The sequence below is a fragment of the Anser brachyrhynchus genome (genome assembly GCF_964034855.1).
Source record: "Anser brachyrhynchus genome assembly, chromosome: 3".
In the NCBI taxonomy this organism is placed as follows: Eukaryota; Metazoa; Chordata; class Aves; order Anseriformes; family Anatidae; genus Anser; species Anser brachyrhynchus.
The window spans coordinates 102,145,320-102,164,475 of record NC_137696.1 but is presented as its reverse complement, the minus strand read 5'-3'; the positions used below and the strand labels follow the sequence as shown (position 1 = coordinate 102,164,475).

At 35.5% G+C, this 19,156-nt stretch overlaps 1 protein-coding gene across 1 annotated transcript in view; it reads left to right on the top strand.

Annotated features, from left to right (window-relative positions):
• The window catches only part of LOC308191757 (uncharacterized protein), a 109,773-nt gene extending 96,730 nt beyond the window's left edge, over nt 1-13,043 (top strand). Inside the window, exon 6 of the mRNA XM_080584568.1 lies at nt 12,988-13,043. Within this exon, the coding sequence (XP_080440694.1) occupies nt 12,988-13,004 (17 nt within the window). The 3' untranslated portion in view covers nt 13,005-13,043. The remainder of the gene's footprint in view (nt 1-12,987) is intronic.
• Nucleotides 13,044-19,156: the final 6,113 nt, after the last annotated feature.

Genomic DNA, 19,156 nt, shown 5'->3' with positions numbered 1-19,156 from the left:
ATTTTATATTTTCTTCTAGAACATTGATAAAGACACTGAACAACACTGGTCCCTGATGGATGCACATACAGGAGAGTCTGTAAACTATAACCATTCATATGATCAGTCTTTAATACATTGAATATGGATTTTGTGAATTTTGAACAGTGCCATATTTTTTGCAGGTTTTTATGCCTTCTTAAAGCAAATGTCTTTGTGTTCTATCTCTAGGTATATTATAAAGGCACAAGTACTACCCTAAACCAAATGTATTCTCATCAAAAATACACCATTTGTTTAATAAGAGCTGTTTATTATAAAACTATGCTAATTGCCATTAATTATGCTAGTCTTTACTGATTACATCCCATATTATTCTCTATTCATTAAGATGAAAGCCAAGCTAACCTATCAGTGCTTTCTGAGTTTACATACTTAATCTTCCTTAAATTTTGGTGCAACAAAAATTACTGATTGTTCTAAAACTCTGAATAAGTTAATATTTGAGAAATGGAAAAACATCCTTTGCCACTTCCAGCTGTCATAGGCCACAAAACTGTGAAGTACCTCTGTACACATACTGAGGTCCACTTTAAAACCATTTCCTCACGCCCCTCTCCCCCACACCAACAAATACATTTATTATAGATTTGTTCCAATTTTTTTCTCATAGCCAGCTTGCATATACTTACCTTTAGACCAGCATTATCTTTTATCCTTAATGGTCATACTCCTTCCCAATATTTTCACCCTACTCTGCTGATATGAGTATTTATACTCTCAAATTCAGCTCTTCTTTTTCTATGCTAAACAAGGTATCATTTCTTAGTCTAACCAAGAGAAATACTCCATTCTGCTGATCACAATATTAGCTTTTCTCTCCAACTGTTCTGCTTACACATTTTCTCATGTGTGACCAAATATTTAGCAATGTCTAATGAATTGTATTTTTCCCATTTTAATAGGAAATACATCACTTTTTTTTCCTGAGACACACTAGATCACTAGCTCATAGGTATTCTGTGGCTAACTAATACACCCATCTCTCTCTTTTTCCATGTCATTTCAAATGAATGACACTCTCTGATTCAAGAGCAGTAGTTCACAGTCAATGCTATTCAATGTTTTTTTTCTGTGATTTAAAAATATTTAACTTATTTAATGTTTGCTGTTAATAAACCTCTCAAGATACTAACAGAAGAGAATGTATTTCACTTTCTCTACAAGAATGGTTTGGGTTTGAAGGAACCTTAAAGAGCATCTAGTTCCAACCCCCTGCCATGGGCGGGGACGCTACCCACAAGATCAGGTTGCCCAGGGTGCCATCTCTTAGTTGAAAACGGTTACCATTGTCCTGTCACTATTTGTCTATGTAAAAAGTCACTCTCCATTTTTTTAAATAGTCCTCTTTAAGTACTGAAAAGCTGTAATTAGGTCATACCAGAGCTTTCTCTTCTTCAGGCTGAACATCCCCAGTTCTCTCAGCCTTTCTTCATACACGTGGTGCTCCAGCACTCTGATCACTTTGTGGCCCTCCACTGGACCCACTCTAGCAGATCCCCTTCCTTGTGTTGGGGGCCCCAGACCTGGATGCAGGACTCCAAGTGGGGACTCACAAGGGCAGAGCAGAGGGGCATAATCAACTCCCTCAACCTGCTAGCCACTCCTTTGTTGATGCAGCTCAGGATGCAGCTGGCCTTCTGGGCTGCAAGCATGACTGTTTCACTCAGTCTGTCCTTATGTCTGGGATTGCCCTGATCCATGTGCAGCACCTTGCTCTTGGACTTGTTGAACCTCATTAGGTTCACATGGGCCCACTTCTCAAGCTTGTCCATATCCCTTTGGATGGCTTCCCTTCCTTCTGTGGTATCAACTGCACCACTCAGCTTGATGTCATCTGCAAACTTGCTGAGTATGCACTCAACCCCATCGTTTATATCATTGATGAAGATATTAAACAACAGTGGTGTCAAGATGGACTCCTGAGAGACACCACTCAACACCAGCCTCCACCTGGACATGGAGCCAGTGACCACAGCTCTCTGGCTGCAGCCATCCAGCCAACTCCTTATCCACTGAATAGTCCACCTTTCAAATCCATATCAAATCCATCTCAATTCATCCTGATCAGGATGTCATGTGGGATCATGTCAAAGGCCTTACAGAAGTCCAGCTAGATGACGTCAGTCTCTCCTGGTCAACTGATGCATTCACTCCACCATAGAAGGTCACCAGATTGATCAGACACAATTTGATCTTGGTGAAGCCATGCTGGCTGTCTTAGATTACCTCCTTGTCTTTCATGTGCCTTGACATTGCTTCCAGGAGGATCTGTTCCATGATCTTTCCAGGCAAAGAGCTGAGACTCACCGGTTGGTAATTCCCTGGGTCTTCCCTTCTACCGTTTCTAAAAATGGGAGTGATTTTTCCAGTCACCAGAGACTTCACTTGACCGACAGGACTTTTCAAATATGATGGAGAGAGGCTTGGAAACTGCATCAGCCAGTTCCCTCAGGGCCCTGGGATGCATGACATCGGGCCCTATAGACTTGTACCTGTTCAGTTTCATGGCGTTGTCTCAAACCTGCTCTTGGCTCACAGTTGGAGGGACTTTGCTCCCACAGTCCCAGCCTAGAGTTTCAGGGACTCAAGAGATGTGGGAAGCCTGGCAGTGAAGACTGAAGCAAAAAAGTTTTTGAGTACCTCAGCCTTCTCCATGTCTGTTGTTACCAGTTCTTCCTTCTTGTTTATCAGAGAGGGTACACTCTCTTTGGCCTTTCTTTTCTGGCCAATGTACCTATTATTGACCTATTGACCTATTGTTAACCTATTCTGGCCAATGTACCAATGTACCTCCCTTGTTATTCTTTGCCAAGTACAGTTCCAACTGTGCATTGGCTTTCCTGATCCCATCCCTGCACATCCGGACAGCATCCTTGTACTCTTCCCTGGCCACATGTCCCTGCTTCCACTGCCTGTGCACTTCCTTCTTACACCTCAGTTTGACCAGCAGGTTCTTGCTCAGCCATGCTGGTTTCCTTCCTTCCCTGTTTGATTTCCTACACATGAAATGGAGAGCTCTTGTACTCTATGAAAAGTACATTCCCACTTTTTTCCAAAGACACTATTTGGTGCTCTACCAAACAGTTTAGACTCCTCTGTATCATGGGGATGGTCATTCCTGTCAAAACCTTAAGTAGATTCTTCTCAAAAAAGTATGATGGATCTAATCCTCCTGGTAAAAAGCTTCCATGTGTACTCTCGGGGAATTTTGCCATCTTTTTATGTGGGTAGAAATAAACACTGCGGGGGGGGGGGGGGGGCGGCGGGGGGGAACGTATATAGAAGATTCACAGAACTGCAGAGTTGAACAGTCATCATTACTTAATGACTTAGTTTTAGACTCATCTTCTGTGTATGAAGAAGGATGAGGAATGTGAAATTTCAAGCCCTTTTTTAACACATAATCCCTGATTTAGATTTTATTTTATTTTTTTTCTGAAATACATGGAACTTCCTTGAATCTATTAAACTTGCAACAAATTTTAAAAGTTTTCTTGAGAGACATTTGGGACTTTCACTACAGATTTTATAAAATTCATGTGGTAGCAGTACTAGAGACAAGGAAAAATGTAGACAATCTAAAAGTGAAACATAATTTCAATTTCAAAAAAGGTAGCTTCAAATTTGATCATTAAAATATGGAAAAGAGATAAGAGATTAACCTTTTATTTTTTATTTTTTATTTTTTTCTGGAAAGTGATCATCTCTTGTAGAAATACACAGAATAATTAATCTGTATTTGTTGCATGACAGAGCAGAAAACTCTGATACCACTGGGATGGCAGCTGGCCTCCCTTTTTAATTTGCCACTTACGCACTTTTAATCAGTGATTTTCTTCCCCTATCACACACATTTATGAGCTGAGTGACTACTGGCTGTTACAGCTTGTTAGTATGGCTTAAGTTCTTATTCCTGACAGAAATAAGAGGCAGAACCACACTAGAATTTATTAAACATTACTTAAAATGTTTAAGTCTTCATGGAGAAATAGTGAAAGAAGACTGTCATTACTTATTGAAAGCTGCTTGGAGCAAGCTGTTTGTACTTTCATATAAGGATTTTTTGTGCTGACTTTTTCTTAAACATGTTACTATGTGAAATGTTCAGTTGAGCAAGCCAAGCATAGGACTTAGGAGAGGGAGACCAAAACAGTAGCAATCTCATCTAGAACTAATTAAATAAAAGTTCGTCTACCCTTCTTTCTCTCTTTACCCATTTTTGAGTGTTTTGGAGGTAGCCACTTCTTTCGTCACATCATCTATTTACCTTTCTTTACTAGGGTTTGGCTATGGGTGAAGAACAGTGGGAGATGTGAGAGGCCCACACCCAATATCTGAGGGCCAAGTACTGCCATCATTGTCCATAGCCTAACAAAGGGCAAGAAGCTTTTAGTCTGCTAACAAATCAGTTGGTCTCTTACCTGTCCAGTTTCATTTTTCAAACTAAAATTAGATAAAATTATCAGACAAAAGAGTGGTGCTTTCCTGCCCTAACTCGCAAATCCAGAAAATGCCATTATTTTTGCTATTAAAAGGCTCTTCCAAACGTCTCATGATATGTCAAACTTTTATATGAAATGCATAACCTCTGTCCAATTGTGTCTGATGTAACCCCAGTTCTTTTAAAAGGACATACTATCTAATGGAGGGTGTCACTGATGCCTATGGAAAATAGCTAGAAAAGTCTTGCAGGGTAGTTTTGGTTTCACTATAGTTTGAGAACATGACAAGCAAGTTTCAGTCTCTTCATTTGGCGTGTTTGGCTATCATGATTTGCACAGATGTTTCAGAGATCTTAGAAAAAAACATTATTTGGAGGGTAGTATAGAAGCTCTGTGTTATGTTCTGCACCAAGTCAAACTGTCAGAAATAATCCTGTTGTGAACAATTTTTAACTGTGATACATCACTTACTCAAGTGGACATTAAAAAACTTCCAATGATACATCTGCAGAGAGATGTGGTATTGTACTATAAAACATCTCTTTTGGACAACAAACAGATCCAAGATGGCAATCAGTGTTCCCTAACTAAGGTGCAGCTGGAATTCACAACCTTAGCAAGCCTGGCAGAGCTTTCTGTAATCTAAATAGTTCAAAATGTCACAAGGAGAGACGTGAAGGTCACAGAAGTGCTCTCAGCAGCAGTGAAATACCTACCTGGTACTCGCAGCCAGGGCTTTCCTAGTGGTAGGTGTCTGATGAGGTCAGTCTTTTCTCATACAAGCTGTGGACAAAGGGAGGATAGATGTTATTCATCTCCTGCAGTCCCACTGAGGCATCACTCACCCCAGGGCCACATCATTCACTAAGGAGTGGAAAATTTAGCTTCTTTTGCTTAGTTTCATCTGAAAGTGTAGGCTTTCATGTCTCATAGGAGAGTGACATAATTAGTGTCCTTTCAGTGGCTCTCAGACTCCTGAGTGAGTGAAAGATGTTCCACTTTCTATAAAGAAAGAAAGAAAGAAAGAAAGAAACAACAACAAAGGTAATATTTGGACCAATAAGCAAGAAAAAAAAAAAAGCATACAAAATGCCAGGAATTTTATTAAAATATTGGTTAAACTGTTAGTTATATGAAATGTTGTGTGAGATAGGTGTGTGGTAGAAGGTTGCCTGGACTTTGTGGTGGCAATGATTAGCAATGGCATCACAGGCACCATGCAGCATTTTAATACTAGAAATTTAGCTGATAAAAGATTCAGTTCTGGGCTAGATGGCACTGGGTTCTGAGATTCTGCCTTTTAAAATTTGAGAAGATATTTACCCATCCTTCCCTCTTCAGTTCTGTTATTAACCAAGTTGTTTGCATTCATATGAATAATAGAAAACCTGAACATTTAAGAGATACATTATCTTTCTCTTTCTTTTGTTGTCATTTTCTATTTATTGTATGACAGCTGGCTGAGCTGTAACTAGAAAAAAAAAATAATAACACAACACTTTTGGAAGCATATCTACCTGGAGATGTTGTTTTAGAAACGTTTGATTCAGCACTGTAGGGTTTTGAATTTCAGAATGAATATTTTATAAAATCTTTTTTGCACTAAAATAAGGTAGTGACTGGCAATGTTGTTACACCTTGAAAAAAAAGAAGAAAAAAAAATCAGCACAATGTTAAACAGTTTTTCATTTTTTTCTTGTTTGCTGCTATTCAAGAATCCAAGACATGAGCAAAGACAGTGGAAGTTGATGGTGTGTACTGCTTTGCAGAGCTAGGCACATAATTAATTGCATATATTACTATACAACTCACATGATCCTGCATCATACAATTCTTAGTATAATCGTATACATTTGTAACACGAAGAAGTATAGGAATTGCAACTGATATCAACTGGTATAGCTTCAGGGATAATGCATCTTCTTAGATGATCCCATGGTATTTCATGTCAGAATTTGAAAGAGATTTGAAAGAATTCTACACCATGCTAACAAACTATTTTATTGGATATTTGACACAACAGTGTAGTGGTTTGCTGTTGACATAATAGCATGTTTAGGACCTAACGTATTTTATTCACTGTTCTGTAACCTAGTTTGCCCTCCTCCCTGGCATTTTCAGAATAATTTAAAAATAAAATTGCATGCTTTCTGAAGCATTGTCTCTAATAAGAAATGTTTGGAAACTGAGAACTCACTTGGTCCTCACTTTCATGAAAGATTCATAGTGATTTAGATGTAATGATGATTGGACCATAGAGATATGGAAAGCTAAGTTGTTCTGGCTGTAGTGTTCTCTACAAGTAGAAACGATTACTGCTACATTTATAAATCTTTATTTAATTACATTTCATGGAAGTCATATGAAGTGAAAATGGAAATAAGAAGTGACTTTTTTACAGTAGGGAAAATTAACATTGAAACGAATACACTGACGCAATAAGTAGAGTGACCATTTAGAAAATATGCTCAACTTCAAACACAATTCAGTACATTTGCTAGAAGAAATAGTTTGTACATCCCTATGGCTAATCTTGGGGTGATGGATGTGTTGGAGGAAGTTACAAATTGTCTGTTTTGGACAGCAAATGACACAAAAATGAGAGTAAATGACAAAAATGACAGTTAAAAACACCTGTTACATGCATTATAGTGGTTGTGGACAAGTGCAGTTTATAATAAACCATTTAAATACAAATAATCACTAAAATTTTCTAGCAGTGTATGCAACCATAGTCATATCTTAAAGTTTGCTTTTCCTCTTTCTACTTCTGTGCAAAATCTGGAGACATAAGTTGATGTCATCGTGTACCAGAAATCATATGAGCTATCTGTATTCCAAATAAAGGTCATTACTTGACAAGCTTATTGTTCTGATAATGGCTTTGATTTTTAGTTATTGTACACATTACTAGTAAAGGTATGAATCTAAGCCAGTATATCTGTACCGGTAAAACTTCCTAGATAAGCATGAAAATGCAGCAGTTTCAGAATAGGAGCATCTACTCATCTATACTAGTATTGTAAGTTCAATGGTGGTTGTATCATTATGTTGCTATAAGAGTTTCCCAAGAATGCAAACAGGTTTCTGAATATATAAACTTTCCTTGCAACAAATATTTAATCTATGACCTATTTAATCATCCAGAAAAAAAAATGTGGAGGAAGAGAATGTCACAAATGTCACTGCAGGTTCTTTTTGGCTGTAAGTGGCCCAGTGAAATTTACCACAGGGCAGGCTTTCTCCTGGAGCACTGGGGTGTGTGGTTGCTCATGTCAGCTGAGGAATTTACAAAGCCAAGTTGATTCTATATGTTCAGTCATAGTCTCCAGACTATTTATCAGCCTGTCTCTGCTATGCACAAAGTTTGGTGTGGAGATCCCTGAGCTAGCAGAGATGTAAGTCAGGAAATCCACATGGTGCGAATCAGCTCTACGCCTGACCTAAGAAGCTCTGCTCTGCAGCTATCTTTACTAGCTTGAATGCACTGCTGCACAAATGTGGCTTAGTCTGTAGTCAGACCCAAGCTGATTCACATCCAGTCAGCTCAGGGAGCTCTGCACCATGCATGTGCTGCTTCTTGTTCTGCTTATCATTAACAGAGCTGGGTCAGATGTGTTCGTGTCCCTGCTTTAGATATATTTATATGCCTGTTTGTAACCTTTCCTGACCATCACACCATTGAAAAGCTTTGTTTCCTAGTGCAGATATGGACCAACAGTTCATCTTTGTACAGTTTAATACTGGAAACTTTTATATTTGAAAAAGTTACTGTTAGTTTATTTTTAAGTAAATAAAAAATGATCAGTTAATAACAGGGATTATTATATTCTATTCATTTATTTTTACCTTCAGTGTAATAAATTTACCATTAATACACTGGCAGGCATTGCTAAGATTGAGAGAGAGTGCCTATGACACATTACACAGAAAAATGCATTAACAGCTGTTTCCCAGCCTGATTTTTCAGACGATTTTTACTGTGAATGTAAACTTATAATTTCTAGGAATCCTGGACAACAGAAGGTTAAAACTAGAAAGACCTACTCTTTCTGCATAATTAAAGCCACCTATCCCTTTCCAATCTACATAATACCCATAATTACATGCAAATTATGTGATTTTCAACTGTTTGTAGAGTCTGTTCCTATAATTAAATGCAGCACAACAATGTTTTTAAGAGCTCAGAGACATTACTATGAATCATATGTATCCTGCAGAGCCTCATTATCACAATCAGAACTCAGAAGACAACAATTTTGCAACAAACATTGTAGTTTGATACAATGGATCAGGCGTGAATAATTTAAGGAACCATGGCAAGACCTTGTTGATTGCTTCTCTTAACATTATAAAGAATAATGGCAAAACAGGCTTTTAACAAAGGCCTGTATCTCTGGAGAGATGGCATTTAATATGACTGGAAAGGAATGAGCTGGCATCGGTCCAGCCTGTGAGTGTTCCCGCTTAAAACCCTACAATTAACTTGGTTAATGAGAATCATGTTAAACATAAAGTAGTTCACGACATAAAGTTGAGAAAGAATCATCATGCTCCAAGTTAATAGGGGGAAAAGGGACAAATTAATCCAATTACTCCCCTTTTTTTAGTTATTCCAAGGAAAAGTAAATTTCTTCACAATCAGCTTTCAATGCATTTCCCTAATTAATGCAATTTAATAAAATGAAACAAATCCATGATGATATTAGCTGAGTTGTGCTTAATGAAGTTGGGCTGTATGAAACATTAACTGCAGTGCTGAATCCATTTCTTTGGTCTGGGAAATATATATTTATCATTTCAGTACATTTACTCTGGAATTTCCAATCATGAGGCCTTATCACCATAATCATCATGTCCTGATAAATCTACATAAATTAACATTTTGATCAATGTCATCATTAAGCTCAGTGTAGGAAGAATTCTATCAAAGCTCAGAGTAGGAAGAATTCTATCCCTTGGCAGCGTGTGAGAAAAATAGGCTCCTTGAGAACTTAGGCTTCTCAATGGTAAGAAATCTGATGGATAACTGTCAAACTGTAAATGGAAATAATGTTATCAGCTTTGTTCAACTACTCTCTTCCACAGAGGTCTGTACATCAAAGTGGTTTTGATAATGTTATTGTGTAAACAACAAAAAGTGTATTAACTTTCATCAATATTAACAAGTATTGTCAGAAATTACATTTAAGAGACTGGAGCTTTGATGGAGACTGCCATCTATGACAAAAAGTTTAGCACCGTCTACTCTTCCACTTACATGTTTTTTGTTGTTCTTTTTTTTTATATATTAAGTTCTGGATTTTATTTTATTTTTTTTAATTGGAACTATGCTTGCTACTCAAAATATGGAAAAGATTGAAGTCTGCTACCTAATACTGCAACATCTTTCTATGTGACGCAATTTTATTTTAAAAAATCTGGTAGGATATAATTTAAGCAATGATTATTTATATAGGGGCGATTGGAACCGGGGAAAATCTTCAGACAATGTCACGTGCTTAACAACAAAATCTGTTGAATTAAAGCAGAAAAATGTGCATAATCCTTCTAGTGAACACAACGTCATTCACCCCTCAAAAACCTTACTGCTATAATCATTACCAAAAGGGAAACATCAGAATACTGGAAATTCTGTCACTAATATTAGACTATCCAGTACACCTAATGGAGCAGAAGAAATGGGGCAAATCTGACTGGGACCTCTGCAGAAGAGCAGAGAAGAAATATTTCCCAGAACTGGCCCACAAAGGGTGTTTAAAATGAGAAGACAAGAAAACAAGTTATATGTTTATGGTAGTGTAACTGCACTGATAAAAGTTTGAATACTTCTGTATCTTCATTTCCTAAATTTTCACTGGTGTAGAATTACAGCTTAATCGTTTAATAAGACACAAATATATTAATTTTTCAAATAATGAAATAGGTCTGATGAAGGAAATTAGCACTCTTCTATAGATAAGAGAGAAAGATCTGCAGAGTGCAAGTTATAAGCAAGCTCTAGAAGGTTTTACAATGTCAGAGTGTAAGTTTTATTTATCAATTGTTTTCATTTAAATTATTGTCTTGTCTCAGCTTAATTTTGATTACAGTTGAATAATAAAATTACGAGCAAGAGATCATTAAAGCTAAAATCTGAAACTGATATGTTTGGCTTCAACAAATCTTTAACAAAAGAAGCAGCAGAGCCTCATTAATCTAATATTTGCATATTCTTTATGCTAAAACAATAGGGGGGCCATAAGCATCAATTCAAACTTCTTGCTTTAATTCATTACTTATTGGCCTTTTGCTCAAATCAAACATGGAATGCAAAATATCTCGGAGAAAAATGTGGGTCAGAACTTACCAACTCTATGTAATTTGTCTTGCTTCAGATTTGTGGGCTGACCTGTGATGAAAATAAATAAATAAATAAAAATTTGTAGGCAATTTCAGTCTTAAAATTTAAGTTTAATTTTTATTTTAAGCGAGTCTTATTAGAGAGAGAAAAATGTCTTTCTATCAGTTGATAAGGTTCATTTTAGTTATGAACACCTAGGTAATTTTCCATTTACTTTAGCATTAGAAACTGAAACCAGAGGAATTTTTCATTTGCAAAGTCATGAAAGTATTTATAACATCGCTTTTCAACATTTCAAAATTGAAACACAATTTAAAGAAAATTCTCTTGGCAAAAACTGCTAACATTTTCTACAATTCTAATCTGTAACTTTCATGGGGAAAAAAAAAAACAAAAAAAAAAGGTTTGCAATATCTGTAAACTTCTCTTGACAGTGTATTAGTAACTGTGGAAGAACCAGCAGTAACAGTCACAACACAGTTGCTATTTCATTTAAACGTACTCCTTGGAAAACAAATGTTTCTACAGCTCTACCAGTAGTTTGTTCCATCCAGTTGTAGCTAAGCAACAAGCATTTTGTCAAGATTCTGCTGCCACCATTAATGTCCCCAAACATATGGTTTTCCAAAGCTATAATTACAATTTAACAGTAGTAAAACAAGATGGCAACTATCATGGGACACAGCCTTACAGATCTTCATGCTACAAATTAAGCCAGCGGTAATTACATTAACATTGCCAGAAGCAGCAAATCCATTTTCTTACATAAAATCAAATGTTGAACTATTTAGTCTTAGGGTAACAATTTTAACAGTTATTTGCATACTGTATAACGAATTATATCGTTTTCATAGCACTCCTAATAAAGCATTGTAGAAATAATAACATAAAAGTGAAAATTAAGTATCATTTGAACACAGCAATCCTAATGTCTGTCAGTTGTTTTTGTTTGTTTGTTTGTCTGCTTTTTTGTTTTGATCTTTTTTTTTTTTTTCAAATCAGTACCAAACATGGGTTGGTCCTGTTCTATGTTCAAAGCAGGGATCTGTGAGATGTACTTCACAGCACCTACTATGTTTGCAAGAAGTCCCAAGTAGGCCCATTGATCTTTCTTACCAGCAGGCCTATCCTAACACTTAATATAGTCATATTGTAAAACACCTGATCTGTGATTATGATTACTCCTTCTATATGAAAAGTCTTTTGCCTACAACCATAGTTATGTTATTGTTGTAGTCAGATTTGCTAGACAACAGGTGATGAACTACTCCATTCTGAAAAACAGCACTTGAACTTCATCCAGATATATGTTCAATGGAATTGAGTGGAGCTGAGCATATTCATATACAGTTCACATATATTTTCATTACAAGATTTTTATTTTAAAAGGACATTATCATAGAGCTGCAGGTTTTCAAGAACTTATATTGAAGCATATAATAAATTCCAGTGACTTCAAAACATGCAACAGCAACAAAAAAGAATCACTATCATGTTCAACTTCTAATACACTTTCTAAAGAAAAAATAGTCTTGTAAGTTTCCATATTGATGATAAAAAGTACATTTGTTTTTCATTTGTTTTTATCAAGAATGTGATATCTACTTCAAGTAGTTTAGTTTTATAATTTCACAAAAAGTATTCTGCAGTTCTGCCTCTTCGAATATCATTTAAAAATGAATTTAAAAAACAAAAATTGTGTCAAATCTTTATGTATTAGTTTTGCCATAACATCAAATAATATGCTAACTTTATGGATGCTAAAGAGTTTGTACCTAGGTTCCAGGCCTTATGTCTGTTTCTAAATTCCTAGTGAATGTTTTGCACTTATTAATCACATTTACGTTACATGGAACAATATTACATTTCCATTTTTCCAAATTCCTATGAAAATATTATCTGATAACAGATTTTCATTATTTTTATTATATTTTGATCTGTACCCTTGTTCTACCTTCAATGTGAAAAACTGGTTTTATATTCTCTCGCACTATGCCATGTTTTGCAACTGTTTACTAAGGTTTGTTATTTAGAATGTAGTAGCATAATATGGGAAATGGAGAAACCATAACTTCCATTGACTTACGTAGATGTTTAAGAACAGTGTACTTATCTAACTCTCCCCTCTCACACTTTTTTTTCTTCTCTTCTTGTTCACAGGGAAAGGCAAAAAATAAAGAAGGGAAAAACCTTAACATTTATGTTAAGTCTTTTAGGCTAAAAAGACATTTAAATTTACATTAAAATAAAGTTGATATTTGAAATTGAAAAGGGTGTTTTTTTGTTTCTTTTTCAAAATGTAATTTCTGTTTGAAAGGTGAATAAATCAAATTATATTAAGTATTATATCCAGAGAATAAAAACTTACAAAACCATGTATGGGAGAAAACTGTCCCTATGGCAGAGAGTTAAGTAGAGCATTTTACAAGCATTAATATAGAACATTGTCCAATTCTCTGTTATTGTTCCAATAAAGGGCAAATCTCATATCAGACTGGAGTATGAATTGGATTAAACATGTATTATCATTAACAATTATGATTCTATCATGATGAACTCCATTTGGCCTCAGTTATTGCTGAATGCATCAAGTGGTACCTTGCAGCTATCTTAAAAATCAGGCAGACAGAGGAGAGCAAAAGGAAAAGCAGTAGGAGAGAGCTGCCCAAATAAGAAACTACCACTGTATGTTTCTTTGCACCTCTGTGCAACTTCCTTGATACTCTTATTACTTGAACAAATAAAAAAGTGTTTCCAAAGAGATGGGAAAGATTTAGGAAAAAGAAACTGCTAATGGAAGAAGTGGAGTAACTGAGACATCTGTATCACTTAACACATTCACAGCTGTGGGAGAGTTCTGTAATACTCCTATACTCTGTAGTATGTACTACAGTTCAGGGAGATAATCATCTTACATTATTTAGCTAACAGTTTGGTCTCAAGACAGATACCTTCTGTTAAGGAAGATAAATAGTGGCAGTGGAAAATGCAAACAATCCAAAAATAGCTATCTAAGATGGGTGCTACGAAAGACCCCGGTAGAGACCATCAGCATTGTCTACAGAAGAATTTAGTACCTAGTTTATAACAGATGTTTAACATTTCAGAGACTGAAGACAAGTGAGATGTATCCTACTCATACTATACTTACTGCATCAACATATTATTCATGGTTAAAATGCTGAAAAAAATATACAGTTGATTGTTATAAATTCTAGGTGTATATTTGACTCAAATCAACAAAAGACTGACCTCTGTGTGCCTGTTGACACCTGTGAGATTCAGCATATTCACACATAATGAAAAAAAAACATGCTGAATCAGGAACTTCACCTTGTTTTCTCTTTCTTTTAGGAAGTCAGAAAACACAAAAAAAGTGTATACAGTTCTGAAAAAGTCATAGTTCTTAGGAACGTTAAGAAAAATGTAGGAAGAGACGTGGTTTCAACGTATCTAGGCCATATCATAAGATCATTTTGCAATTGCAGACTAGGAGCTACACTTTAAACTTATTTTAAACCTCTATATTTTAGACCTATAACCAAAGTGTGGAGCTACTTACACACAAAAAAAAAAAATAACTTGCATATATTTTCTATGTGTTGGATTAAAAGAATACTTACTCCTGTTTCCTAAGCCCATCTCACCACTGCTCAGTGTGTAGGTACCACACTGTGATCTAAGTGTTTATTTAAACAGCTACAACTGAGGCTTAATTCACCACAGACACAGCTGTTAAAAACAAACATTTAGATGTGAAAACAGCTCAGTGGACTGCACGGTGCTAGTGCGATGAACAGGAGGAGGTAGCTGCAGAACGCCTGTGTCTCTTTGAAGTGCAGCCATTAGCAAATATTATTGTGAAAACATTGGCTGAACTTGTAAAAAGAAAATAACTCATGCTCCTGCTCTGGTCTGGCAGTGACCACTGAAGTTTTACTTTCCCTTACGCATTACAGGAAAAATGCTGAGGAACACCAAATCTTTACTTGGGATTTAGCCAAAGTACTAACTGCTCAAAAGAGAATGGTTGAAAATAGGTAATAATCACTATTCACACATCTGTTGCATCTGTTACTGCGTTTCCGAGCTTAGTGTGTAGTTCAGGAGCTCTTGGCTCTGTTTATTTTTTAACTGGCCACATCTAGAGTAAATTAGACATATAGTTTAGACTTCTGTCCTTCTTATGTCTAGATTTCAGTGGAATTATTCTGTGTTGCCAGTCTAGATAGACAAATGCTGCAGATTTACCAGTTGTAAATGCTCATAACTCATTCTAAGGTTAGTGTTTATTTTGAATCATTACTATTACTTTGTAATACGATTTTTTTCAAGACCTAAGTATAAATTGTTATTAGATATTAGAGTTTTATGGCACACTGACATCAATTAGTTCATTTTGACGGAAGAGAATAAACATAAAATTGCAAACAGGTATATTTTACTGTATTTTTATCTCTCTGAGAAAAAAAAAAAAAGAAAAAAGAAAAAAAAAGTATAGCTTAATTATCTTATAAACACATACCTAAAATAAATAAATAAATGAATGAAAAATGAAAATCTGAAGCCTGTAAATTGTGTATGTGACAAAACAATGTCCTAGGGACCTTGATGATTATCTTGGAGATAAAAACTACATATATTTATGGGATTTTAAAAATCTAAGAATTTTCTAGTTAAAGATTGTGATTAAATTTATATGCTGATGAAAATCCTGGCAGTTTGTGGAAAAATCTTTTAGTTATGAAGAGAGAAAAATTGCTGATGTGAGAAAGGAAAATAATGGTATATTCTTTTAAAGTTGAACATATAGGTTAGTGCTGAAAGATAAAACTTTAAAATATTGAAAATGAAATAATCTGAACCAAAATTCGGGAGATATTTTTGCTCAAAAAAAAATAGCTATGAACCTCATTTTGTAAAAAGATATTGAATGAAAATATCTTTGATATTTAAACATATAATTTGTCTATAAATTTATATCTACTATTCAGCTGACAAAATCCTCTAGTGTCCAGAGAAGAACGATAGACTATTTCTTAGAGCAACTAAGCCTGAAATCAGTTTTCTCTATAGTTTCATCTGAGATGAAGTAAACTTTATGAAGACCTCAATATGAAACATTAAAGTTTCCTAGGCTACTTATTTTTTTTTCCTACACATGTGCAAGCCCCCGTTTTATTTTATTTATTTATTTATATATTTATTGACAGTGATCCTCAGCAGAGTGATTAAAACCAATAAAGATTTCCAATACAGAATTCACTCACCTGTGTCTCCCCAGAGGGCTTTTCTGCAAGGGTTTTCTGGAACATGTCTTGCCAATTTGTCACCACAGTACTTGCTGGTGATCACAGACACTTCCTGTGACACAAGCCTCGTGAAGGCTTGTGCCACAATTTGTCATTCATTTAATAGCTCAGTAATTAAAGCACTCATCCAAGAGAAAGAAAAAACACATTCAATTATTCTCCTGGCATGATGAGACTGAAATGTAGCCCACACTTCCTTTTACCTTGAGAACAGCACTGCATGATAACCTCCATGCCTTCTTTAGCAGCTGTTTGTGTGTTCCTGAAAGAAATGCAGAATAAGGATTGATTGGGTAAGCAGGCAGAATTCTTTATTAGAATTTGTGTGCCTTGGGAGTATGAATCCCTGAGAGAAAAGGCAAATATTTTCCAACTCACAGACCAGAGCCTCTGCCCTGCCACCTCAGGAAAGTGTATTGCTGCACCATCCCATGAATGGTGTCATTTAGACTGGGGTTGCATCTGCTCACAGTGAGGATGGGCACCCTAGGGCAGATATGTTGTATGTCCCCATTGTCATAACCCTTCAATTCTAGAGGGGATTTTGGATACTGAGTAGAATGTATTTCTCCATACTTCTGTATAACATCTCAGATGAAGAGAGAGATGTAATTTATTGGGTAATCTTGTCTTTAGTGCTCCCCCAGGGTTTTTAAACAATTCCCTTTTCAATGAGCTACTCTTTCTGGATACTTATGGGAAGACTAAAACAAGATTATAATAAACCACTGTACAAAGAGTACAGGTACTTAATTTTGAATTCTTTTACATAACTAGATCTTAAAAATGAGGCATATCACACTATTGGGATACAACTTTCTTTTTAGATCTGTCTCTTCAAGCTTGTTTAGTTGTTTCAACTGAGAACCCAATAGAAGGATAAGATATTCAGAGGAGTACCTAAAATGAAAAAGTGCTAAGAAGTAGCAAGGTGATTATTTAAAGATAATTCAGCAAAGGCTGAAAGAAAATTTATAGTAATTAAAGCAACTACTACAGCAGACTTAAAAAAAAACAAACAAACAACAACAACAACAACAAAAAAACACTCCTCCAAAAAAACAGTCATTTTTTTCTAAGTAAAAGCACCCTGTGGTTTCAGTAAACAGCAGTAAACAGCAAAGTAAAGGAAGCTATTAAACGTACAAAGACATCCTTTAAAATATTGAAGTCATATCACATTGAAAAAAATACAAAAAGGGATGCAAACACTGATGAGTTAAATCTAAAAACACAATACAATGGGTCAAAATAGGTTTTGTCAAAAAGATTTACGGAAGGCATAAAAACTGATATTAAACCATTTTCAAACAGATCAGAAAGAGGAAGTTTGCTAGACAATATGTAGGGTCAACAGGTGATCAAAGTGTAAAAGGATGGTAAAGAAGATAAGAATTTAGCAGAAAAGCTAAGTAACTTCTTTGCATCTACATTCACAATAGAGGAGGTACCCAGGCCAGAAGCCTTCATCGTGAGAAACTTACTGAAGGATCAGTCTCAAACTTTATTCTATCTAGTTGTGCCAGGAGAGGTTTAGATCAAACATTAGGAAGAATTTCTTCATGGAGAGGGTGGTTAAGGAGTGGAATGGGCTGTTCAGGGCAGTGGTGGAATCCCCATTCCCAGAGGTATTTAAGAAATGGCACCAAGAAATGTGGTTCAGTGATGGGACTCGGTAGGTTAGGTTGATGGTTGGAGTTGATAATCTTGAAGTTCTTTTCCAATACAGTTGATTCTATGATTCTAAACTGAAGTGTCATTAGGAAAGATTCTAGAATAAACTAGAGAAATGAATGGTAATGACTTGACAGACCCAAATGGCATTCCTCAAAGTATAAAATAGGTGACCCATTTAGCTGTGATGTGTCTGCTGTCTGTTAAAATTGCTTCAGCAGAGGGGGAATGGAGGGTGACAAATATAAAGAAGAAAAAAAAAATAAAAATTAAGAAATCCCCCAAACCTGAAAAGTAAGAAATCTGATTTCTATACTGAAACAAAAGAAAATGAAGAGAAGAAAAAACAAAACCGGTGGAAAGTTTAATAGAGAATAGATAGTGCACAGATACATATACATAATCACAGCAACATGTGACATGCTGGGAAAGAAAGAACCACTGGCTTTTGAAGAAATGAGCTATGCTTCAGAAATTTGTTAGCATTCTTTAAAGGAGTCATTGTGTGCAAGAACAAGAGTCATCAAGTCGCTATAGGCTATTCCAGTCTCCAAAAAACTTTTGACAAATCTTTTGGCAAAAACTCTCAAGAAAACTGGGTTGGCACTGAATAAAAGGTAAGTTCATAAAAAAAATAAACTGTTTAAAGGAGTAAAATTAAAAAGTAAGAATAACTGTTTGGTAAGAATAGATGACTAAAGCCACTATTAGAATCCTATAGCAATTAAAGCTAGAATCTGCCATATCAATCAGTGATTGATAAAATTATGTGAATGAGAACACATGGGTTGTTAAATTATTTGGGGTAGTGAAGCTGAATATTGAACAACAACATGTCACAAATGAATCATGATACTATGTGGCTGAGATAGAAAATGGCAGCTGAAATTCAAAGTGTATTAAAATAAAATGGTTTGTATGGGGGAAACACATCTTAATTTCAAATACACAATGATAGGATAGTGAAAGAAGTTTCACAAGTGAAATCAATAATTTTTATACAAACATCAGCTCAGTACCCAGTAGTTATAAAAGAAACAAGTAAAATATTAAAAATTAATTGGAAATGAATACCTGGAAGAACAAGAATCTTCATTACACCATTATACAATCCACAGTATGATCACATCTTGATAATTGTTCTGGCCAGACCATTTCAAAAAGGATATGGTTGAACTGCCGAAGATGAAGAAAAGAGTGAATTAACTTCTATATGAGGGACAAGTAAGTAAGTGAGGAATTTTATGCTGAAAAAAAAAAGATGTTAAAGAGGTCTTTAAGACTGTGCAACAGTAAAGTTAATAGAAATTAAATATTCCTTAACCCCCATGTTATGAGAATAT